Raw genomic sequence first — 26,206 nt, 5'->3', positions numbered from 1 at the left:
TAAAACTCAAAATGCAAAACAGTGCACTAGATGGAATGTTGCAGAATTTTTTGAACATAATACTGTGTGGTGGTCCTTTTTGTTCTAAGGCTTAAAAAATAAAAATAGCTCACTTTGGTACAAACTGCCTAGATTTCCCCCCACCCTGCACATCATACAGGTTGTTATCACAATGGCTTGTGCAGGAGTTCCCAGTGGCCAAAGGCTTTAATTTATAGTAGCAAATTATTTACCCCATTGTTTTCATGAATTATAATATTATTCAATAGCTTACTTTTTTCCTTTTACTTGCTCAATACAGAAGTAAACCATAAAACCAATAGGCAGCATTGATTCGTATACAGTTTCCTAAAGGCAGAATTCCCATCTGATTAGCAACATTACAAACCTTTGGTACTTGAATGGCACTTTTAGAGCTGGGGAGAAAAGAGGATTAGTGATTTCTTCCCAACAAATTCATAAGATTGATCAGAAGGAGGATAGATGGGGAGAAGAAAAGAAGCACATAAGTCTCAGCAAATACATGCACATGCTTTCAAAGCTTAAAGCTGGCAAGTTTGCACGCAACCCATTTAGTTCCACATCACCACAGACCACTAAAACATAGAACTGTGTAAAGTTTGCTTCCTTGCTTTCCCAAAGGCAGACTCTTCTGCTCTCAAGTGCATGTGAAATAAACCTAGGAAACCAAAGCAAGAGGAACGCTAGAAACTTTCACATAGCAGTCATCACAAAGACACAACCAACCAACCCCGGATACAGAAACAGCCCACAGAAAGGCTACAGAGGAAGGCACAGAGGAACCCAGGGTGAAAGGATAGGGAAAAATAAGGTTCTTTTTCACTTTCCATGCTTTTGTGTAAGATTTGACACTGACATGGCAATGACATTCATGCAGAGCTCATGCTGGTTGAAAGGTAAAGAGAAAAAGTGTTGAAGCAGAATCTTTTCAGAAAAAAGGACATTTCCCCCTAGTCTTTATCTCCCCACCCTGGCTTCTAGGATATTTGTTTGTCTTCCTAAAAAAACATATAAAGTGTTCTCCCACTAGGAGAACCCAGACATGGACATTAAGTATGTGGCCAAACTTGGTAAATGTGTAGGAATTACAAGCAAAAGAAGAGATTGACTACAGCAATGATGGAGAACTGAGATGTCAATCAAAGTAGAGTGGAAGTGTTGACAATTCTCAAATATTCACCTGGTAAGGATAGTTTTGTTTTGCTTTTTGAACATCTCGCTTTTTGTGACATCTCTCTAAGTACCCCATCATTCAATGTTTTAAAGTGGAGGGACTATAGGAAGTTGCAGATATATCCCTGTGAATTCTCAATAAAATAAAATTATCAGTAAAAGAAACCTGTATATCTCCTTTGCAAGGAGAAAAAAAGCTTGGAGAGATCAATTTGATCAGAAAAAAATAGACTGCACAAGGAGTTAAGTGCACAGCATCAGTAAAATTTGGCTCCCATCACTTCTACTTCTCTATCTCAGTCTTAAAATAAGTCAGCAGGTTATTCCTGCAAGGACTCATGTCTTGTCCAGTTTCTCTCTAAAACTGTGAAAGAAGTTGTTGACTGAAATGCTGAAATAGGTGAAAAGGCATGAATTGGTAAATAATTGAGATGAAGGAAGATTAAAAATCAGTGAAGGAGAGGGGATCCTATACTAGTACCAAGGCAAAATTATGGAACAAAGAATGATTTAGAATAAAGGAATCTAAATCACAAAGTAAAAATAATATAGTATAGTTTGCGCACAAAACAGGATAAACCGTGGTGCCTTATACAGAGAGAGATGTTAGGGGTATTTCTAATGCAGCACAGCATGGTAAAAGTAGCATTCATCTCAAGAAAACCTAGGATGAATATCACAGGTATTAATAAAGATTAGAGCTGCATTTTTGAAGTGCTGCAGTGAGGTGCTCGTAGGAGTCAGAATGCATGTCAAGCTGTGGCTTAGAGCAAGATAAATGGGCTGAAACACCTATTATTCATTCTCAGAGAGATTAGATGTTCCCCAGTACAGGACACGGAGGAATCCAGAATAGAGACGACACACCTATCTACGCTGCTGTGTTATATTATCTGATAGTAGTCACACTCATTACTCTTTTTCACCCATGAGAAAATAAGTTGGACCTTACAAGCGTAATCTATAAACAGAAATTAACAAGGAAGTTAGAGCAAGGGGAAGGAGTGTCCAAACACATTCATGTATTTATTTTTTCAAGATGGAAAATTCACAGGAATTGAGTCCCCTTCACACGTGAATTGCCGGAAGGGAATATAATGCAGTTAACTACGGAACGCACTGCATTGTTGCCCCAACCTAAGATGTCAACGAACGGCATGGACAACTGAACTGCCAGTGCTCATGCATTAGCTTCCTGGTGTTCAGCACTCAGATCACATGGAAGCCTCCAAACAAATAGCTGCTCATGCACAAGCTTTGTCAGTTCAGTCATCCAGGGACAGGGGCAGCACTGTGCAGCACAGAATGAAGATCACGTGATGCGCTCATCATGTGATTCACCTATGAAGGGGGCTATTATGCTACTATCCCCCAAACTAGCAATATGAAGTACAGATTTTAATTGTGAGTCATTTCAGGACATATACTGATGACATTGTTGTTAAAAAAACCCACCATCCTCAGCCCCAAAGACAGGGAGGGGTATGATCAGGGGTCGGCAAGGTTTACCGGCCATGGTCTGGATCACTCCCATGGAGATCGGCCATGGGCCGGACTGGTGAAGCGCGACACCGGAAACCGTGTCTGTGCATGTCCGCGGCGCTGGAAATCGTGTCTGCACATGCCCAGATGCCGAAAATCGCTTCTGCACAGGCGTGGTTTTTGGCATCTGAGCATGCGCAGAAGCAATTTCCGACGCTGTGGACATGAGCAGACGCAATTTCCGGTGTCACTCGGCGAGTCCCCGCGCCGTGATGCGCTGGTTTAGCACAGTGCACGGGGGACTCGCCAAGTGGGTGGCTCAGTTCAGGAGCAGCTCATAGGCTGGTAAAACAGCCTTCATGGGCCACATCCGGCCCTTGGGCCACATGTTGCCGACCCCTGGGTATAATACAGAATAAAATAGCTCTCTTTGCTCTGGTTTTTTCTTAAATGTTTGGTTTGAAACCAACAGGTAAGCAGTGGTAAGGTGAGCCTTGAGACATGCAAACTGGGGTTCTTGCAAGGAGGGTTTTCCATGCTTTGCATTAGAGGAAGAAACGCTAACCTAGAAGCCTTTTTCTGACCGAGAGTGAATCGGATGATTTTGCTTTGAGATGAGTCCCTGGGTGATGCACTGCACAACAAGAAAGAAAAAAGTGGAAGATGTGAGTGAGTAAAGAAGATACATTTGCACATGAACCCACTGAGCTGACAAAGGTGTGGGGGTTTTTTTTGGAACGAGATTAATCCAAGTGTTTCAGAAGGGAAAAACAATCCCTCTCAGCCAAATAAAACATTCAGGTGTAGTATCTTTGGATTTATCAAAGCAGCAATAGTAAGAGAGGCAACAGTATGCATGCAAGCAAATTTACTTCACGGTCATGTGAATGAAAATGCTGTCTATATGCACATTTCTGAATTTGAAAAATATCCATGGTATGATCTGATGTTCACCATGTCGAAGAGCACATTTTGGTCAAGCAGACTTTCCTTTAGTTTAGTTTTTGTCGTGGTGATAAATACCATATTTCACCACATGAGGGTGTGTTCCAATGAAAGCTTTCACCTTGTAAAAGGGATGAAATTATTTATTTTCAAATACCATGAAAAAGATACAAAAAGTAATGCAAGACTCAGGCTTAAATGGTACATTTATAGTTCAACATTTATGATCTCCACATTCAAAATGTATATAAAATATTTATCATCTGGGTTTTAATTCTGAGGAAAACAAAATTCAACCAGCCAAGATTCAGTGATAGCAATTTTGTTACAAAATGAAAAAGTAAGTATTCAAAAAGTTTTGATTTTTGATTCAGCTATATAATTGGGTTGAATTTAAGTCTGCAAATAATTTGTAAGGGCTATAAAAGGGTTTTATAGCTCAGTTTAAAATTCGACAGAGATCATATATACTGTTATGTTGAAAAATATGCAAACTGTGTGTCATGTATGGATATAATAAGATTTCTATATGAACACATGCTTTGAAGGTATTATGGAAGGTTATTCTGCAGAGAGGCTATTTCAAATAAACCAGAAAATATTATGTTCCCCAATTCATTAGGGTTGATCAAAAGAACTGAGGTCTGGATCTGATTTAACCACAATCTCTGTACTGGATCACAAGAAAAAACAAAAGAGAGACAGCAGAAGGCATCTATTTAAGAGCAGCTTTTTGGGGTGTGTGTGCATGAATTGGCTCAAGGGAAGGATCTGACCAGTATCATTTTTTTTTTTCAAAGATCCACCTTGCCAGAGTTGCTATTAAAAGACAGGTGCTTGTTTCTCCTAAATAGTAAAGCTAACAGGAATGAGGAGGGCAGGAGGAGGATTTCAAGTAGGAGGTGGCATATAGGAGAAAGATTAAATTGCTCCTCCCTTGAGCCAATTTGCCCCTGTGCTGCTTTTACGCTTTAAAGGAGACGCAGTCATGGCTCTCCCACATCAAATGTATTTTGGGTCTACAAGTACATTGGTACACCTTAAGCATCACAAATGGAGTATAGCACATGTAGCTGAATGGAGACTGAAGAATCAGAATATGAACTCTCCAATCAATCATTAGCCTGTAACCACACTGAATTTACACATAGCCAATCCAATCCAGCTGGGGGTCATGTGGTTCTGGAAGAAGGATTCAGCACCTGTATCCCAAGGAATGAGGAAATCTGTGTGCACAGGGCTGCTGCAGACACAGTTCCTTTAATAAAACAGGAATTGCACAGCTAGCTGTTTAAGAGGAGGAGTGCAGGGACTCGATTGAGCAACGCCTGCTCCCACATCCACACCAAAGCACTCAGCAGTGTACACTGGCCTTTCTAACTTCTATTTTTAGGATTTTTTTTTGTTCCACCTCTATCTGATGCATGCATTTTTAAAAAATGACCAACATTCCAAATCCAATACCCAGGTGAAAAAGAAATAGAGCTACTTCATGTTAGCTACAGTTATTTCCAGGCCCAAAGATTTCAAAGATGCTATTTTAGCATCCATGAAACACTTGACATTTTAAAACAAAAAGAAGATTTTGAAAAGGAACACCCACCTGGACTGCATTTCTGGTTGTGCTTTTAACTGAGGATGTGGTGCTTGCTGGGGTTGTTGGCACTGAGACTGGGGTGATGCTGGCACAGATTGTGGTGGTTGCTGCTGCTGCTGCTGCTGCTGTTCTTGTTGGATTTGCTGTTCTTGCAGCCCAAATTGGCACTGGGATGGAGGCCTTACTTGCTGGGGTGATGTGGGAGGTTGCTGGGATGGGTGGGGCTGTGAATATTGTTTAGGGGGCTGCTGTTGCTGCTGCTTATATCGTGACAGACTGAAGAAAAGGCCTAAGATAGCCTTTAAATTCCCATTCCTGATTTCTGCAAGACAAATCACAAGTCATTTATATCAGCATCCAATGCACTTTATACATTCAGTAGAGTTGCTTGTTTAAGCCTTAACACTATTCATAGTACTACTGACAGCTCCCTGCAAACCTAATTGCTGTCACAATCGATTAAAACTGGGCATCATCCGCTGAGCAAATTAGTTATTTCTCCCCTGCAGAAACTAAATGCAGACAGGGAGCTTGGTACTATGGCAGAGAAGATTTAGTGAGCTAGGCATCCATCAGCACTAAAGTGAACAATGGAACCTGCCATGCCTATGGCAGATCCATTCCTTAATCCAGACCAGGATTCTAGAATGCTCTGGGCTAAACATAGTCTACTTCATTCCATGACTTTCAGAGAATTATGCAAGGAAGAATCGTAGTTTGCATGTAACCATAAGAAAAGAACTCTGAAATAAACCTCTCCGTCTAGCAAGCATAGTCTGAGTCCAGGTTCTTATTTCTAAGACTCCCAGGCCTCTAAGCACAATATGACCTACTGCAGGGGAAGGGGGAGATATATATTTCACTTTCCTTGGCTCCTTCTGAAGACATGTCAATCCCCATGCAAGCACATTTCAGGATCATGGCAAACACTTCTCAAAGAAAAACCAAGAAGAATATACTGTTGGGCTGCATTCACATGGCAGTTTATTCCATTTTCATGACGTTTTGCTAACTTAATTTTCACATTCTATTTGAGCTTTCACATGATGTAAAAGCCACTTCCAGAACAATAGTGGAAATGGAGTGGAGTGGAGAATGCAATGCTAATAACCAATACCAAGGATGAAGGTCTACCAGGCTTGCATGTTGAGCATGCTGCTTTATGGAAGAGAGTCATGGGTAATTTACACCTGCCAGGACTGATGCCTCAATACCTTTCATATGTGCTGCATCATGAAGAATTTGGGCATCCCATTGTCAGCATCGCCCTAGAGCCAGTGCGCCGACTGGACTCATGCACCTCAACCCCGACTGGGCTGGGCGAGCTGGGTAGCACCGCCAGAGACCTCCTTCCCGCAGGAAACGGTCACAGTGCTGTGGACTCACAGCTTAGAGCTGAGAGCACCGGATTCACTGTCTCAATAATTCATTCGTTGCGCAGCAGAGTTTTGCAGAGTCTTGCAGAGTATAAACCACTCGGAGAGCAGCTCTGTAAAATATCTTCCTTTTATTCTATAACTACAACTATGATACAAAACTATATACAGAGCTAAGTATTCTGAGCATAAAGCAATGCTACACTGAGAGTCTGCAGCTGCTCTTAGCAGCAATCTAATCTCTAGGTTCTCTAACACTCTCACTCTCTCCGATACACTGACTGACTGACTCTCTCTCTCACACACAGATATGTTGCTGGGCAGAATAAGTAAATAGGCAGGACACGCCTCCTCTTCTCTGTGGAGAGTCAGCAGAGATCATCAGGAGATGGTCAGGAGATTCTTGGGTATGGGAGGGGTGAAATCTCCTCACCCATGGCAGGACAGAGTCTCACACAAAGAGCTGCTCTCCCAAGCCCACATTCCCAGCATGTTTGTACTTGAGTCTCAGAAATGTCCTGGTCATGCCCATAGAATGGAAGATGCAGGATCCCCAAGGCTGTGCTCTACAGGGAGCTGGCTTTAGGCACCAGACCCATTGGCAGGCTAGCTCTGCATTACAAAGATGTCTGCAAACGTGGCATGAAGACTGACAACGTTAATCGTGCCGTGTGGGAACCCCTTGCAGATAACCTATCAGTGCCCATGGCAGCTGTAGATATAGCGACTGGCCATGTGTAGTGGCCTTTTGTTGCCACAGGCTCAATCAGGATTTGTAATTTGCATGAGGGAAGACTGCATAATTCACATAGCCACCAAACACTTGGCTGGTGAGAGAGGCAAGATTATCCTTTTGGTTTAGCATGCACAGGGCTAGCTAGCTGGTGAGACTCCACAAACCCTCTCGTGTGCTTTCAGTGAGGAAGTTCATGTGGACCCGCCCTATGACATTGTGGCCAGAATAACTAGATGAGTGCCAATTAAGTTCTAATACATTTCATGTCCCAGTAACATGCATCTTCTGATAAGCGATACAGGTAACACACCCTAAAAATTAAGCCCAAGCCCAACGAATGGCGTAGCAAAACATTACTGGACTTTGTAGAGTGCTGGTTTAAAAGTAAGCCATAAACTAGGTTTCAAATAATCGCTACAGATGCATTTCCTGTTAAGTTATCTCAGGAGATGGACTGAGGTAATTCACCTGGCGCTATGCCACTGGACTTTGCACATAGAGGGCACATCAACCTCTTTGTTTTTTGCCGACTAGTACAGTCTGAATTACTTCCTCTTGCTGCTCCCTTCTGTCCTGTGTGTCTGTTTAAATATATACACATAGGTTTTGTCGGTGTGAGTCTGTAGCCCAGTCATTTCCATTTTGGCCACAAAAAAGGGTATTTTTAAAAACTGAAAACAAAATACTGCCAGATGTTCTGGGGTTTTTTAGGGCAGGGAGGGTTTCTTTTTTCAGTCTGGTGTTTGGAAGCTTCCATGCTGTGAGGTTTCTGTTGTCTTGGATGCCTTGATCTCCTTTACTTCAGTTTTTTATATTATTTCTCTTCTTCTTTTCCCCTTGTGACACAAACCACTCAAATCACAATTGGGAGCAAAAGAAGCCACACAGAAAGTTAGCTGAAGAGGCTCAGTACTAAGCAAGGAGGAGGAGGAGGAGGAAGAGAAGAAGAAGTAGCAGCAGCATGGAGGAACAGACTTGCATGTGAAAATGTGCTTTCCTGGCAGGACTTTCATATAATTTCATATCAACAACATAATGCTTTTCAATGGAGTCACTCAGCTGCGATTCAACAAATTTTGATGATGTAAAGGCATGTGTGAACCAGCCCTTAACTGGAAGAAACCCTTTCCTGAAAAACTCGAAAGCTATCATGTCCTTGTACAGGGAAAAACAAAAAAAATGACTTGTTGAATTTCTGGGCTCCCCTTGTTTTGGATTTGAAAGTCATATTTTGTATGTACAGTACTTGTCTGCCACTTAGTGCTCTTACTTTAAACATAAATATAATTCAGCCTGAGAGTGGAAGACAGAAAGAAAAAGTATAATTATCCCATTGGCATAAGCAGCTGGGATTCCCTCCATGCTCAGTGTTCTTGTTCAGAGCCAGGAGATTCCATTTGCTGGCAATCGGGATTCTCCTACCCAGGGAATAAGGGAATCTTTCCCATGTCAGCCGAGAGTTGATCTGTTGATCTTCCATTTAAGCATTCTGGCAGCTGACATGTATAAATGTGCTCTCAAAGCAGCAGTGTGAACTCAAGGAAATTGTGGCAGCTTTTGCTGTCAAGGTAAACCTTATTCGCAAGTAAAAATGCAAACAAAACTCACACAATCTGTCTTTCACATAAATGACCAAGAATAAAACAGGCTCACCTGTATTTGCAAATCCAACTGCTAATTTTGAGAATAGTGAGGAGGGGTAAGAGAAAGCGTTCAGCTGCAGATTTAACTGCCATTTATTGAAGTGGCTAACTCCTGCTTCCGCTTGCAAACATGCAAGTGAAAGTAAAATAGCAACTCAGAGCTGTGATGAACATACAAATAGCTTCGCCACGCAGCCCAATCAAGGATCACCTTTTGTGTGCACAATGACTCTGATGCAAACAAGAGTTTCCCTATTGACCTCATAGCACCAGGAACAGCTCAACGTGTCTATCCCAAGTGAATATCAGGAGTTGCCCACAGAGCTTGGATAAGAGCCAGGCAACATACAGCTTGTTTTTAATTAAGCAGGCATGAAACATACCTAATTCATGATTATGCCATGAAGGAGTTTAAACAATTACAGTCTGAGCATTGGATTATTTTATATCAGCACCTTTAAGACATATGACCTCTATAGATAAATTAACCACAAAGCACAATTCATTGCCTGAATCTGGTTTGGCCAACTGAGTGCACACAAATCAGTCAAAGTCAAAATTGTGTCACCCTTACAATGATAAACAAGCTAACTTCTATTTATACTTTACACCTAGTATTAGGTGAAACAGATACACTGCTATCTTGAACTCTAATAGACTTGAATGCAGGTTACGATATAAAATATTTATTCACACTGACGGTGGTTATTATTATTATTTTTTGTCATCATCGTAATCTATAAGACTGTCCTGTAGCTCCACTAATCTTGTTGCTATATAAATACTACAAATACAGACTCACCTTCTGCAGACAGTCCCTGTATGTTTATTCCTTTGGCAGCCAAAAAACTCAGGCACGCATCTATATTTTCAATCTTAAAAAGAGAAAAAGAGGGAGAAAGAGAGAGGGAATGAGAGATAAATGAAAATGCATTACTGCACCCTTTGGACTTCATTCTACTATTCATGTGAAATCAACTTGTCAGGCAGAAGTTCATGTCAAAATCCTCTGCTTAATACTTTACGTTATTATTTATTACAATTATAACCCTCCTTTTCTCCCAAGGAGCTACACCAACATGACACCTTCTGAGCAGGCCATAGTGAATTGCTTATGTTTGTGCAGACCACAATACCTTATGCTCTTATCACTCACATAATAGAAAGACAATGCAGACCTGCCCTTAACTTGTATTAGATACCTGAGGGAGAATAAGCCCCATGGGAAGTGGTTTGTGTGACACAGTTCCACATGTGGTTCGGGTGGTTCAGGTAACAAAATCTTTATTTGGGGGAACCTTTTTATGACACGGTTAAGACTGCCTCAACCAAATAAGGATCTCTCTCTCAGACACACATATGCCTGCCACCTGATTTAGAGCCAGTTTGTTCCCAGCTGTGCCACGCTACCAGCCCAATATACAAATGGGTCCCAAGAGTAACTTCTCCAATGTTCCTTGTCACTGTTTGCTGAAAATAAACACAGGGCACCATATTTGTTTGATGTGAGGAAAGTTTCTCATTTACTCCTAAGTGGGACAGCTGGCAGAAATTTCCAGTCATGGAGGCAGTAGAATTCAAAAATGGAAACTAGAAACCTCAACTGGAATCCAGAGCATGTTTACTCACATCATTCTCTAAATGGTATGAATAGCAGCTGATTACTGAAGGCAACGGCTGTTTCTCATGGTGAGTCTCTTCTTCATTTAAAATAAAGAGAACTACAATATGGGCTATGCAGATACAGTGGTACCTCGGGTTACATACGCTTCAGATTACATACGCTTCAAGTTACAGACTCCGTTATTTTTTTTTTCCAAATTCTTTTTATTATTTATTCCATAAAGAAAATAAAGACTAACATACACATAGAGAAAACAAAGCATAATAAAGAAGAAAAAAAGAAGAAAAGCTTACCAACAAAATAAGTAAAAAGTACACAAATTTCTTGTTTTCATAGTTCTCCCATAACATAACTGTTTCTTTCCGGACTTCCTTCAGCTTGGCCGCAAATCATACGAAGCGAATAAATAAAGTTACACGTTTCATCGTTTATATTGTCGTTGTGTCCGATTTTGTTCTCTATTTTCCTTACACAATAACCATAATCTGTCACAGTGCATCTCTGAATCCCTCTAGCGTTATTTGTCCCTCACTGATGCCTTCCAGATAATTTACGTATTTTCCCCAATCCTTAATGAACACTTGGTCTTTTATATATCTAATTTTTCCCGTTAATTTATCGAGCTCTGCATACTCCGATAATTTAGATCTCCACTCCTCCACTGTTGGGGTTTCCTGCTGTTTCCACCTCTGAGCTATTAGGATCCTTGCAGCCGTAACCGCATAGTATACCAATCTACAATCCTCCTTTTTTATCTCTTGTTGCAGTATCCCTAATAGGAAGATTTCTGGTTTCTTTATGAATGTGTACTTTAATATCTTTTTTAATTCTGTATATACCTTCTCCCAGAACTGTTTTACCCTTCCACACTCCCACCACATGTGGTAGAAGGAACCCTCTGCATCTTTACACCTCCAACACTTGTTATTCACCTTATACATTTTTGAAAGTTTCATAGGTGTCAGATGCCACCTATAAAACATCTTCATGACATTTTCTTTTATCACAGTACACGCCGTAAAGTTCAACCCGTCTCTCCATAATCTTTCCCAGTCCTCATATTGTATACTGTGGCCTACGTCTTTTGCCCAGCGAATCATCACTGATTTAACTTCCTCATCACCTAAATTCCAGTCTAAGAGCATCCTGTACATTTTAGATATATTTTTCACTTTATTGTTTATTATTTCCGTTTGGAATTTCGAATCTTTATCTGCATAACCTCTTTCTTTGATATCTTTGCTAAGCATCTGGTTAACCTGTTGGTGATTAAACCAATCATAAACATATTCTTTTATCTGCTCATAAGGTTTAGTTCTCCATTTCCCATCTACTTTGATCGCTAACTGGTTGTATGTTGCCCAGTTGCCTCCCATGTTAGTAGTTTTCCTGCTTATTATTTCAAGAGGTGATAGCCAGTGTGGTGTTTTCGGTTCTAATACATTTTTATATCTTTCCCACACATCAATTAGCGGTCCTCTGAAAATATGGTTACCAAATCCCTTATGTGCTTTCATTTTGTCCTTCCACAGATAGGCATGCCATCCAAATCAAGTTACAGACTCCGTTAACCCAGAAATATTGCTTCAGGTTAAGAACTTTGCTTCAGGATGAGAACAGAAATTGTGCTTTGGTGGCGCGGCAGCAGCAGGAGGCCCCATTAGCTAAAGTGGTGCTTCAGGTTAAGAACAGTTTCAGGTTAAGTACGGACCTCCGGAACAAATTAAGTACTTATCCCGAGGTACCACTGTATTCAGAATTTCTTTCAATGTGACTAGAGCATGGGAGTATTATCACTATAAACTTCATTTGGCCAGAAAAATCATTGTGGGGGTAACATTCCCTTCTCCAGCAATCCTAATGTAAAATTATTTCTCTCTGTCCTCTTATTTAAAGGCACACCAGCTCCAAGTTCAATTACCACCAGGTATCTAAACAAAAACTGAAAGTATTGCTTTTGAGACTAAAGAAGAGCTATCCCTCTTTCCTCTCCCCCAAAAAATATCTCTGGGTTTTCTAATTTATATGACCTGGTCAAGACACGCAGAAGAAGGAAATAGTAGAATCCTGAGGTGATAAAGTGAGCTATGCCACTTCAGGCTAAAGAAGGGGAGCACCATTTTTAATGCTCCTGCATGGAAACCAACAACCCCCCAGAGCAAAACCCAAAACCCTATGATTAATGTTTTTAACCTAGCCTGTTCCTATTGTGCTGGATTTCTTTTTGCAGGAGGTTTTTGTTTTCTTAACACAAGAAATGTGATTGCCTAACTGCAGTTGGTATAATCCATTCTACCAGGTGAGAATTCTACTACCTTATTCTTACCTCATTATGTCGTGTGTGTAAACCAGGCCTATATTATGCAGGAGAAACTTCCGCCACTTCTAACTGCAAGTAAGGGAACCGGTTTTGAAACTAATCCTCCATATAAAAAGCTCATTATGTATATTAAAATAGCGCACACACAATAAAAATGTTTACCCTAATATTATAAAACATTTTAGTATATGACCACAATATGGATAGTATCATATAGTTTAATCAGTAGATGGTACTGGAGTTATATCTGAGTGGAGTGTGAAGTTTCCTGTAAATGTTCTTGTTTAATGCACAAAAGAGTTATTGGCTATGTACACACTTCAGTTTACTCTGCAGCCTGTATGCTACCACTGCTGGTTTGGGAAGCAGTGTACACGCAACATTAGCCACAATCCATATCTATCCTGTTTTTTTACTTATGAAATGCTGCATATTGATGAATTTTCCCCAAAACCAGCTTTGATCCAAATTAAGAAAAGGAATGTCTGAGCAGCATTTTACGCCTGTAATGTGACTCAGTCCTTGCCTTGCTATGTGACAGTCTTCATCCAAATCTTCAATGACAAACACCATACATCTGTAGTCCATCATTTATTCTGCACATTCATACTAAAAACACACTTTCAATTTTACTATACAGGGCTTGATGTTTTACTGTACACACTCAGTGCTTTTTTCTGGGGAGGACACAGGGGTACACATACCGCTAAACATTTTGTGGATCTAAGTTTGGCCTCACTGAGGGACAGTATTTCAATATGAATAGGAAAATGAGAGTACCCCTAAACATTTATTTAAGAAAAAAACACTGTGTGTGTGTGTGTGTGTGTGAGAGAGAGAGAGAGAGAGAGAGAGAGAGAGAGCGCGCGCTACAACTAAAACTATATTTGGTCACATATCGTTTAATAGCAAACCTGCCTTGCTGCAAAGTGCACATAATATAGGCTTAAACAGCAGCCAATAAAGATCTGAGCTGGAAAAAGCATAAGTAGTAAAATCTTTCTAGCTTAGTAAGCATGTCTGGTAAATGTCACTAATCACAGCAAAGAGAAGACTTAAAAAACGGTTTGTGTAGCCTCTTCTTGGCCATCAGTTAGCACATCTAGAGTTAAGATACACTGTTCAATCTATTCTTTCACCTCAGTTACCATTGTCTAAGTCTGACAAATATGAAAAGTGAAGAAACCAGGAAGAGAGAGTGTGCAGAAGGTTGCATATGTTTCAAGTAATGGGTGTTAAACAAAGTATCCACGTGGGAGTCCGGAAATGCAACTAGGCATGCCCTATTTCCTTGCACAGTCACAGCTGATTTCAGGGCATCAAAATTGTTATTAAGACCCAAAATCCACTATGAAGCATGAAGGAACCAGAAAGGTTCGTTCTGTAGTGGCTTCCTGCATCCTGCAACCCTCCATTGTCAGAATCCTATGCAGCTGATATACAAGTCCCATCCTCTGGCTTCCAAGTGCCCAGCATGAAATCTAGTAAGTTGCATACCCTTAACAAATGATGTAGGACACTGTGGACCATCTTGGGTGTGAGTCCTGAAAGACCTGGCTCCCTGCCTTGCAGGCCTTTTCCACCTGGACCTTGACTGACTTCAGCTACGAAAACTGAGGCTGTTGAACAGACACTTGGGTTGGGGTATTATTTAAGGAGTTTCTGTTGAGAGGAGGGTTGTTGCTGTTACTGAAAATATTTTTTTTTGGTATTTTTATTTTTAGATCTTATTATGATTTAGTGTGGAAATTGTTGATTTGGTTGTGTACCTTTTGATGCGTTGTTTTTATTTTTTATGACTATTTTTGTTATATTTGCAAATTATGAGATTTTTTTCATGTTATGCATGATCTGAATTATGGAAAGGCGGCATGCAAAGAAAAGGTGTGTGTGTGTGTGTGTGTGTGTGTGAGAGAGAGAGAGAGAGAGAGAGAGAGAGAATTTTTTTTTTTTAAAAAAGAACTTTTTGTACTCATTTCAGAAAGCAATTAGAGCTAGTTCACAAACCCTGCCAGTAGCCATTTATTAAAGACTTGATGTCAGATTAGACAGAAAATAAGCCAGCACCCATAGAAGAAAGGGAAGGATCCATCCCTTTTACCCTCTTCAAATGTATGATTGGTTCTACCATTGCTGAATACAGTACTGTGCATGTTTCACCAATCCAACAAGAGGAACATGCTTGCAGTTGTAGATATTTGGCAGGAATACAACAAAGAACACCCCGAATATATATCCTACTGGAGATAAAGGAACCCAGAGAGATGCAGCCTTTGATGAATTGTGTGTGAAAGAGTTTGCCCCATGATACATATGAAAGATCTTAACATTAAAAAAAACAAAACCCTAAACTTTAAACATCATTCAACTTGGCTGGAAGCCAAAATGAAGCACTAAAAATTCAGGTGGGTTATTTACTAAGGCAAGCATCTTGACAGTGAAGATATTTCTATTAAAAACAAAAGTATTGAGGTTAAAAGTTTACTGATGTTAAGTGGAATTTTAAATAAGGCTCATTGTCCTCCTACATAATTCTATTTTGATGCCCCTTTATTAATACTACTTGAATGCTAGTTCCTGACGGCCACCAGCATGTTTCTTCCAGGAAATCTGTTTTGATTCATAACATTTGAGTGGAGCCCCAAAATATTTTACAAATCACAAAAGGGCAGGACATCACTGAATGTTTGTTCCGTATCTTAGAGACAAGAAAAATACCATCTGTTGTGGCAGTTGTCATGGTATCATTTTCCTAGGAATACTTAACACGACAACTTCATGTAAATTATCCATGCTAGCAGGATAGGACGTGGAGAGAGAGAGAGAGCCATACCATTGTCTCAAGCTACATCCAGCATTTCAGGTACAACAGTGAAAATGCAAAGTATATAAAAAGACTTGAAATCATAACAGCAGCACTAAAGTGTAGGTACCTGGAATATTAGTTTTCTTTGGACACCTTTACTTTTTACCAATAAAACCAACAAAAAGCATTAAACAGATCATCCATTAGCAAGTTCTTTACCGATCACTTCTTAAAACATTGTTGATACAGCTTTTTAAAAACCTGAGTGCCACTTTAAGGTACAACAAAGAACACAACTCAGATTTGCTGAAACAAATATGCAGTTTTACACCTGGGTAAAAGCTGGTTTGGCAAGCTCCTTTTGGACTGGATTCTACAGAGAAGGTGCCATTATGGAGTAGGCCAAATTCTCTACCACAACTTCATGGCAGCAGCACTCAGAAAAAAGGCCTCCATAGTGAAAGGAATTCAAGCAGAACTGAAGTTCCTAACAACTTTGCAGGACTGTGAAGCCAAACCTTTCAACCTATGTGTGTTCTATATGGTCCCTATTCCTGATAAGGCTTAGTTTCCAGACCCTTCATCATCTTGGTTGCTCTCCTCTGCACACATTCCAGCTTGTCAATATCCTTCCTAAATTGTGGTGCCCAGAATTGGACACAGTACTCCAGGTGTGTTTTGATCAAGGCAGAATTGAGTGGGACTATTACTTTCCTTTATCAGGACACTAAACTTCTATTGATGCAGCCTAGAATAACATTAGCTTTCTTTGCTGCTGCATCACACTGTTGATTCATGTTAAGCTTGTCATTCCCCATCTTCTGTTTGTGCAGCTGGTTATTCCTGCCTAAATGTAGAATTTTACATTTGTTCCTATCAAAATTCATTTTGATAGCTTTGGCCCAGTTCTCCAAACTGTACACATGCAAGATTGTATGTACATCTAGGCAGCCTTAAAGAGTTGCTTGGCTGTGCAAGAAAGTCTCTGCAGGGATGCAGAGTTCATTCATGAACTTTTTGGACCAAGGGTTTGCCTTATTTACCCTTCTACAACACTCCACAGGCTGCATGCCAGTTGCAGGTGTGGCCACCTCGTACTCGCGCATGCACACACACACATAGGCAAGCAGATCACCCGAGTGGGGAGGATTACTGCCCCTCCCTGCTCATCAAATTATTGGTCTGATAAATCTGTGACAGGTGTCTTGCATCACTATCAGGGTACTGAACCGGGCAGAGAGTTTAGATCAAAGTGCTGGTTTTGACCTATAAAGCCTTTAACAACTCAATACCGCTATATCTCAAGGACCGCCCCTCCCCATATAAACTGCCCCAGACTCTGCATTCATCATCCGAGGCCCTTCTTCACGTACCTCCTCCATGTGAAGTCTGGAGGATGGCAACACAAGAACGGGCTTTTTCTGCAGTGGCTCCCCATTTGTGGTATGCTCTCCCAAGGGAAGTTTGCCTGGCGCCATCATTATATTTATATTTAAGCGCCAGGCGAAAACACTCCTCTTCAACCAGGCCTTTTAACCCACAGCCTTTTAAATGTATCTGTGGGAAGGGGAGGTGTTCTTGTTTTGTTGACTTTAATTATTTACTTGTGTTTTATCTTGTATTTTATTATATGAACTGCCCTGAGATCTTTTGATGAAGGGTGCTATATAAATTTAATTAAAAATAATAATAATAAAATAATAAATCCAACACCCCAGCACTATGTCTTTGTAAAACAACAACAACACATATTTTCCTGCCACTGTCAAACAGTGGCAGGGGAGGGGTGGCTGCAGGGGGGGGAATGCTTAGTGGGGTTGAATCAGGCCTCCAAACAGAGGACTAGTCACTCCTACATCAAATGCTTTATTGTACAGTGGTACCTCGGGTTACATACGCTTCAGGTTACATACGCTTCAGGTTACACACTCCACTAACCCAGAAATAGTGCTTCAGGTTAAGAACTTTGCTTCAGGATAAGAACAGAAATTGTGCCCCGGTGGTGTGGCGGCAGCAGGAGGCCCCATTAGCTAAAGTGGTGCTTCAGGTTAAGAACAGACCTCTGGAACGAATTAAGTACTTAACCCGAGGTACCACTATATGTGTAGGCAGTGCTTATGTGATGGAGGCTTTTCTGAGTCTCCTTAGTGACCTCCTGGCTGGCTCAAGCAAGTTTCAAGCAGTGGCTTCTTTGCTCACCCTCTTAGCCATGTCATTGCAGCAGTTTGTAACTTCATGGTAAAGGAGTGTATTTTTGTGTGTTGTATGTTTTTGGAGAAATGCAAATGTGGAAAGCAATCCTATAGTTACACAGCTATGGGCAGGGGTGTGGGGAGTGATGTGTGAATCAGCTCCCAATTGGGAAGGCGTATACCAGGGGTCAGCAACCTTTTTCAGCCGTGGACCGCTCTACCGCCCCTCAGAACATGTGGGGGGCAGACTATATTTTTTTCCGGGGGGGGGGAGGGAATGAATGAATTCCTATCCCCCACAAATAACCCAGAGATGCATTTTAAATAAAAGCACACATTCTACTGATTCCCGGACCGTCCACAGGCCGGATTGAGAAGGCGATTGGCCTTAGGTTTCCTACCCCTGGCCTATACTTAAACCTTTCATTTCTTAAGTTTTCTGCCCTGGGCCAAGGCTGCACACTATCCAAAACAAACACAACAAAGTCTGTTGATTTGCCAAAATGAGATTCTGTGTTTTCTTTTACTCTTTGAACAAATCTGGCAGCCAGTTCTGATTTTCAACAGTCCTGCACCTCCTCCTCATTTTGAGGGCCACTTTATAGTACAGCAAAGAAAAAGAGGTAAAGATGAGCACTGGAACGCTCCCTTTCTAAACACATGGACAGAATCAGCACCAGAGAATTGGAGGGGGCAGATTGAAAAATGGCACATCTAGAACCATGTTGCTTTGAAGATGAACATCTGTAAACAGTTCAAAATACCTCAAGATAAAGCGCAAGAACATGGTGTCTGGGTGCTATTATATTTCTTCTTAAGACTCTGCAACATTGTTTGAAGAGCTTTGCTATTTATTTGCATGAACTCATATCCTGATTTGACCTGGAGGCTTGTCCATTGACTTCACTTGGTCTACTCTGAGCTCTACTCTACATCACTCCAAATGCCAGCCAAAAAAGAAAGTTCTTATGATCTTTAACATTCATATTGTAATGAGGAATAATCTTTGCAGGTATTTCTGCACAGCACCTGGTGGTTTCCAGTCAGATGGGTGGCATATAAATGATGCTGATGCTGAATAATGTCCACAGTTTTCCTTCTATCCATCATGTCTGTCTAGAGAAGCATAATGGCTGTAATAGCAAAAATGAAATACTTCCTGGCAAATCTGGTATGTGGTAAGAACTGAGATGGTGAACCTGTAGCACTCCAGATATTGTTAGACTAGGGGAGGGATTCACCTAATGAATCCTGTTGTGCAAGGTCTTCCACTTGAACATTCCCCCCGTCTTCTCCCCATGCACCCCATGCAGGTGCATAGTTGGGGGTCAGGAAACCCCAAAACAGCATGCATGGGGAACCCAGCCAGATGGGTGGGGTATAAATAATATGTTGTTGTTGTTGTTGTTGTTGTTGTTGTTGTTGTTGTTGTTGTTGTTGTTGTTGTTATTGAAATCCTTCCAACTGACAAGCTGAAAAGCTTGCGCTGATGGAATGCTCAACATAGTGCAACATTGAATTTCATCCTCTGAGTCCCATTATTTCTGAAAATTGGCCAGGTGGCTGCAGCTGAGGCGAGTTGAGGGCCAGCAGCATCTGGAAGACCACAGGTTCCCCCGACCTGGTGTAGTCTCGGTGAGCCAGCAGAATTGCCCTAACCTACATGTTGCTGTGTGGGACCCAGAAGCTGTCTGCGGACAAACGCCGGCTCCCTCGGCCTATAGATGAGCACCGCAACCCCAGAGTCGTCCACGACTGGACCTAACGGTCAGGGGTACCTTTACCTTTTCTTTTACATGTTGCTGTTAGTCCATACAGTGAGGCTTCTGGTCTATACAGTGAAGGAACCTGATATATGCAGGTTGAACTTAGCACCTGCATTCTGACTAGCACGCCAGAGTAGGCATACAATCATGCCTTCTTCTCCCAGCATATGAATGGCTATCCCCAGATATGCTATTGTGCCCATGTCTAGCTTGCAGGCTTCTCACAGACATCTGGTTGGCCACTGTGAGAACTGGATGCTGGACTAAGTGGTGGGCCATTGGCCTGATCCAACAGGCTCATCTTATACTCTTACATGTTCCAGTGGGTTTGTGCACAGGTCCTTACCCTCTTTATAAAATGTTTTCTTTACTAACCAGTAAAGAGGAAGAAAGCTCAGAAAGGTGGACCAGTTACTGAGATCCATCCCAGCCAGATTTATTCCAGTTCATTTTGTGTTTATACACGCCACCCTGGGGAGAAGAAGCAATCTTTCTTCACTCCCTTTTGTGGCCACCCTTTTGCTCTCTGCCAGGATCCATTTCCCATATCTGTTTAAAGTAGAGAAACTATTGTCTCACAACAAATATAACTGATCTGTAGAAAACATAACCTGAAAATAGAGACAGTGTATGTGCTTTTGTAAATGAGGAAAATATTTAATAAAAAGTATCCTTTAAAAAGGTAGAGAAACAATTTAAAAGTATATTTAAAATGAGAATGTCAGCATCTTACATTTTAAAAATGTGAGCTGGATTTATATGCAATACCAGAATCATCACTAGAAACGAATATGAAAAATACCAAACAGGAAATGGAAAAGTCTGGCTGAATGTGCTGAAATCACTGGGCTCAGATCTTTCAGCTGGATACATGCATCCCATGTATGCTTTTCTTCCAATTCCCATCTGTGTCCACTCCACTACAACTTGGAAGAAGTCTCTGTCTCGGTTTTGGTTTTTATACTCCCTGCTATGCATTTCTAAGATTTTGTACTAAAACAGCCCCACAGGATTTTGTTGGCCACACAACTGACAAACCTGCTGTGTTAGAAAGACAATGGAAACACACTCAGGCTTATACAAGAAAGTAGGAAAATTTGACTCTTTAGCCCATGGGTAGGCAAACTAAGGCATGGGGGCCGGATCTGGCCCAATCACCTTCTAAATCCAGCCCGCGGATAGTCCGGGAATCAGCATGTTTTTACATGAGTAGAATGTGCCCTTTTATTTAAAATGCATCTCTGGGTTTTTTGTGGGGCATAGGAATTCATTCATTTTTCCCTTTCAAAATATAGTCTGGCTTTCCACAAGGTCTGAGGGACAGTGGATGGCCCCCCTGCTGAAAAAGTTTGCTGACCCCTGCTTTAGCCCTTCACAAGCTATAGCACATAGAATTATGGGGCTGAAAGGTAAAAGCAAAGTCTGAAGCTAAAACAGACAGGAACCTATAAATTGCCTTATGCTGTGTTAGACCATGGACCCTCAAGTCCGTAATTGTCTACTCTGAGTTGAAGAAGCTCTTCAAGATCTAAGCACAGGTCTTTCCCCATCACCCGCTGCCTGGTCCTTTCAACGGTTTGAGCCCAGGTCACAGAGCACACAAAGCTTGTGCCCTGCCACTGAGTTGTCATAACAAATGTGAACCATTTGTGCAACCATGCAAGAGAGCCACACGCCTCCCAAGGGGTTGCAAACACATTTCCCTCCCAGATCACAGGTGTTTTCTGCAACACACACTAGTGTAACACTTGGAGCCAGTTCAGACTATCATAGTTCATATCAACACAGGCCTTCAAACTGTGGTTTAATATCCTGGTTTGTTCTGAAGCTGGTAACCATCGTTTCCTGTTTTGAATGAAAGGGGGGGGGACTATGGTTATTTAGAAGCTTCCTGGTTTTACTGCAGCTCATGTGAAGGGGGTCACAAGGGCAGGGAAACTGCTTATGCATATCTTGGTTTTGCAAGCTAAGATAGACTTGTCCAAATGCTTGATGTAGCTTGAATACCAAATAAAGTGTGAAGCATTTCAAATTTAGAATGTAGCTCAGAAAGTTTGTGACATGCAGAGGAATCCTACACTTGTGTACATTACTGGTCTTCTAAGGAGCATTAGTTTGCATAGGATGGCAGCCTTGGATATATGTAAAATTCTGAACCATTCTAAATTTTTTACAAAACATTCTAGAAAAATATGTAAAATAATCAATGCAGGAAGACCCTTACTGCAAAGTTGAGGAGATCTCTATTTCTCAGCACAGCAACAGAACAGGACAATGCTACTAAATTGTGGCCAAAAGTGTTAAAAGGAAATTGCAAAGTAGTAGTAGAATAAGAAGACTCCTTCCATTCAGAGGCTTTAGGAGTTTGGAAATCTCCCCACACATCAAGCAGGCCACACGCTTGGAGTTCCCTAACCTATTGGTATTGGGGGACTTCAACATCCATGCTGATGCCACTCCCTCCTCACAGGCTCTGGACCTGGTGTCTTCCATGGCGACACTAGGGCTCTCCCAGTTTGTTTCGGGCCCCACACATCAAGCAGGCCACACGCTGGATCTGATCTTTGGCGTTGGTATAGATGTGATCATGTTTCCTTCGATGAAGGTGCCATGGTCTGATCACTATGCTATGAAAGCCAGGATTGATGTTCCACCCCCACCCTGCTTAGGTGGTGAGCCGATTTGGGCTCGCCCGCGGAGGCTGATGGACCCTGATAGATTCCGCCAAGCCTTGCGGGACCTTTCTCCCCCTGGCGACTCATTGACTGAGCTTGTTGAGGGCTGGAATACCCAGCTCCTGGCAGCCATCAATGAGATCGCACCTAAGCGCCCTCTGTGACCCCGCAGAAACCGGGCTCCCTGGTTTACTGAGGAGCTCCGGAAAATGAAGCGGGACCTCAGACGGCTAGAGCGAGTATGGCGGGGTGCCCGTGACGGAGCCTCAAGAACATCTTATAGGGTTTTTATGAAAACCTACGAGATGGCAGTGAAGGCCGCTAAGAAGTCGTACTTCTCGGCCTCCATTGCATCCGCTAGCTCTCGCCCGGCACAATTATTTAGTATAATTCGGTCTTTAACGTCCCTCGAAGGACAGCCAAATTTAAATAGCAATTCGACACACAGCTGTGAGGCATTTGCGAGCTTTTTTGCGGAGAAGGTCCTGTCGCTCCGCCATGACCTCCCTGCCAATTTGGATACAATAAAGGAACTGGAGGCCCCTCGACTGTCCTCGGGTCCAGTACTGGACCACTTTGACCGGATATCCCCAGCCGATGTGGACAGACTCCTCCGAGCTGGAAAGCCCACCACTTGTCCTCTCGACCCGTGCCCGTCTTGGCTGATTAGAGCATGTCCAGACGAGGTGCGGGCCCCCCTGGGGGATATCATCAGTTTGTCCCTTGGCACCGGGACATTCCCAGGGGAACTGAAGGAGGCAGTGGTGCGTCCGCTCTTAAAGAAAACATCATTAGATCCCTTAGATCTATCCAATTACCGCCCAGTTTCGAATCTTCCATTCCTGGGTAAGGTGATTGAGAGAGCGGTTGCTGAACAGCTTGGTAGGTTTCTGGATGAAACATCGGCTCTGGATCCATTCCAGTCCGGCTTCCGCGCTGGTCATGGGACCGAGACGGCTCTGGTCGCCCTAACAGATGATCTTCGTAGACAGCTGGATCGAGGCGGGTCGGGGCTGCTGATTCTTCTAGATCTGTCAGCAGCTTTCGACATGGTCGATCACGAACTTCTGGACCACCGCCTCGCTGACGTGGGGATCCAGGGCACAGTCCTTCAATGGCTGCGCTCGTTTCTCTCTGGTCGGGGACAGAGGGTGGCGCTTGGGGGGGAACTGTCATCCCGCCACTCCTTGGTGTGTGGAGTGCCTCAGGGTGCGATTCTCTCCCCGATGCTTTTTAACATCTTTATGCGCCCCCTCGCCCAGCTTGTCCGGAGTTTTGGGCTGGGCTGCCATCAGTATGCTGATGACACCCAACTCTATCTGTTGATGGATGGCCATCCTGACTCGGCCCCAGACACACTGATCAGATGCTTGGAAGCTGTGGCTGGATGGTTACGTGGGAGCCGGTTGAAGTTAAATCCTTCGAAGACAGAGGTCCTCTGGCTGGGACGGGACGATATGGGATTGAGGGGGCAACTCCCATCTCTTGCGGGGGTGCAATTAGTGCCAGCACCGTCCGTCAAGAGTTTGGGTGTAATCTTCGATACCTCCCTCTCTATGGAGGCGCAGATTACAGCTATAACAAAGGCGGCATTTTTTCATCTCCGCCAAGCTAAGCAGTTGGCCCCTTACCTCTCTCGCCCTGACCTAGCCACTGTGATCCACGCGACGGTCACCTCCAGACTGGATTATTGTAACTCGCTCTACGTGGGGCTGCCCTTGAGACTGACCCAGAAACTCCAGCGGGTGCAGAATGCCGCAGCGAGACTCCTTACGGGGTCCTCACTGCGAGATCACATTCATCCGGTGCTATACCAGCTGCACTGGCTCCCGGTGGAGTACAGGATCAAGTTTAAGGTGCTGGTTTTAACCTTCAAAGCCCTATACGGCCTAGGACCCTCGTATCTATGGGACCGCCTCTCCTGGTATGCCCCACAGAGGAACTTACGGTCCTCAAATAAAAACATCTTGAAGGTCCCAGGCCTCAGAGAGGTTAGGCTGGCCTCAACTAGAGCCAGGGCTTTTTCGGCTGCGGCTCCAACCTGGTGGAACGCTCTGTCACAAGAGACAAGGGCCCTGCAGGACTTGACATCTTTCCGCAGGGCCTGCAAGACAGAGCTGTTCCACCAGGCCTTTGGTTAGGGCACAGCCTGACTCCCTCCTTTGGCAATCTTTACAATACTTTAGTTTATGGTTGCCATCAATTCTGATTTTAATTAATTCTTATGATGTTTTTATAATGTTGCACTATTTTAGTGTTGTTAGCCGCCCTGAGCCCGGCTTGGGAGGGCGGGATATAAATAAATTTTTATTATTATTATTATTATTATTATTATTATTATTATTATTATTATAATATAGAGAAAGGATATTACTTCTGCCTTCAATAGAATGCCAATTTCAGGTGTGAAAACCTCAGTAGTAGGTACTCTATAAATAGAGGCATATTTAAATAGTCAGAGCAGCCTAGGTGGAAGCAGTTGTATAAAGAGTTCTGCCATAAAATTAAATCCCTGTCAAGGTTCCCCCCTCACATTCTGATGTGGCACGAAGAATTGCAGGCTGCCTCGCTGTATATTGTTTAACAGACGATAGAAATAATAGGGTTCTATTAATATAATCCAGAAACCAGAGCACACATTTGGAATTAGAAAAAGGCATTTTGGACTATGCAAGCATAAGCATTGTGGATCCGTCTAAATTACAAAGCGCTGTAGCCTCAACATTTTTACTCGGGAAATGCTGTGTACAGGGATAACACTTTCCTTTCCACACAAACAATGGATGGAATTCAACATAGCACTAAGTGGGGTATGTGGGATGAAAGCATCCCAAATGCTAAGTGAAGGGTTATAGCATTCCAGTACAGTACTCTGATGTCATACACCTTCTGCCAGAGACAGTTATGGCAGTTGGTACAGTTATGGCAGTTATTAACGGTCTTTTTGAGCAGTTGAGAAGTAGGTCTGTTCTGTTGTGCTGCTGTCTGCTTCAGAGTTAGTCTGCAACAGTTTTTGTCTTAGATACCACTCTACGTAATATGTATTAGTAACATAAGTAACACCTCCCTGTCTTGTATCTTTAAACCGACAAGTGCAAGTACACTGAGTAAAAGTTATTTGTTATTTGAACTTTAAAAGAGAGTTTCCTGTGTATTTTTTAGGGAGGGAAAAGGGAACTAATTAAAGGGTGAAACTACCCGGGTCTCTTCCTTTTGCATAGCTCTGTAAATGGGAACTAGAATCAAATTCCCACAGGGAATACCTATGGGGAACAAGGTCTGCTCGCACAATGGGACTTCCCTCACTGCCCTCCCCAATGCCCTTGTAGCTGTTCCACAAATCTCCAGAGCAGATTTAAGAGGTGCAGAGAGAACAGGAGGAGGAAGGTCTCATTCTGTGAGTGGGCTGCATTCCATGAATGCCACAATTTAGTGGAATCCCACCTCTAAGCCTGTAGGAGTTGCTAGCAGACACCTGTTTCTCTCGCAGAGCTACAATTCCCAAGATCCTGGGCAGAGGGATTGGTGCTGAATATCGTAACTCTGTGAGGGGAACAGTACCCTTAACAAACTACACTTCCCAGCGTTCTTTGGTAGTTAAACCATGATAGTTTAAAGTGGCATGATATTGCATTAAATGTATAGGTCAGATGGAGCCTTTTAAAACAGGGATTAAATCACAGCACCCTCAACAAGCTACAGTTCTTGGATTCTCCATGAGGTGAAAGTGGTGTAAGGGTGCTTTAAAATATGATGTGAATGTGACTTCAGGCACTTAGCAGCAACTGTGTCATCTGAATTATGTTTGAAGCAGGTCTAGGTGTAACGCAGGTGGCTTATATTCTTGTAA

General features: G+C 42.4%; 1 protein-coding gene and 1 long non-coding RNA gene across 11 annotated transcripts in view; one reads left to right on the top strand and one right to left on the bottom strand.

The window, feature by feature from the left end:
• The window catches only part of NAV2 (neuron navigator 2), a 543,877-nt gene that overhangs the window by 164,255 nt on the left and 353,416 nt on the right, over positions 1-26,206 (bottom strand). For 5 of the 8 annotated variants that reach the window (XM_082223099.1, XM_082223094.1, XM_082223095.1 and 2 more), the window contains exons 4-6: positions 9,776-9,848; positions 5,225-5,540; positions 3,242-3,310 (exon numbers count right to left, since the gene is read on the bottom strand). In XM_082223099.1, coding sequence (XP_082079225.1) covers positions 3,242-3,310; positions 5,225-5,540; positions 9,776-9,848 — 458 coding nt within the window. The remainder of the gene's footprint in view (positions 1-3,241; positions 3,311-5,224; positions 5,541-9,775; positions 9,849-26,206) is intronic. The other 3 variants (XM_082223101.1, XM_082223096.1, XM_082223098.1) reach the window with 1 other exon arrangement.
• LOC309534977 overlaps positions 24,716-26,206 on the top strand; it is a 41,538-nt gene continuing 40,047 nt past the window's right edge. Inside the window, exon 1 of one of the 3 annotated variants that reach the window (XR_014220943.1) lies at positions 24,716-25,753. This is a non-coding gene — a long non-coding RNA (uncharacterized lncRNA). Of the gene's footprint in view, positions 26,078-26,206 lie in introns of all 3 variants that reach the window. The other 2 variants (XR_014220944.1, XR_014220945.1) reach the window with 2 other exon arrangements.

Source organism: Podarcis vaucheri (assembly GCF_965113315.1).
Source record: "Podarcis vaucheri genome assembly, chromosome: 1".
Taxonomy (NCBI): Eukaryota; Metazoa; Chordata; class Lepidosauria; order Squamata; family Lacertidae; genus Podarcis; species Podarcis vaucheri.
This window is presented reverse-complemented; position numbering and strand designations above follow the sequence as displayed.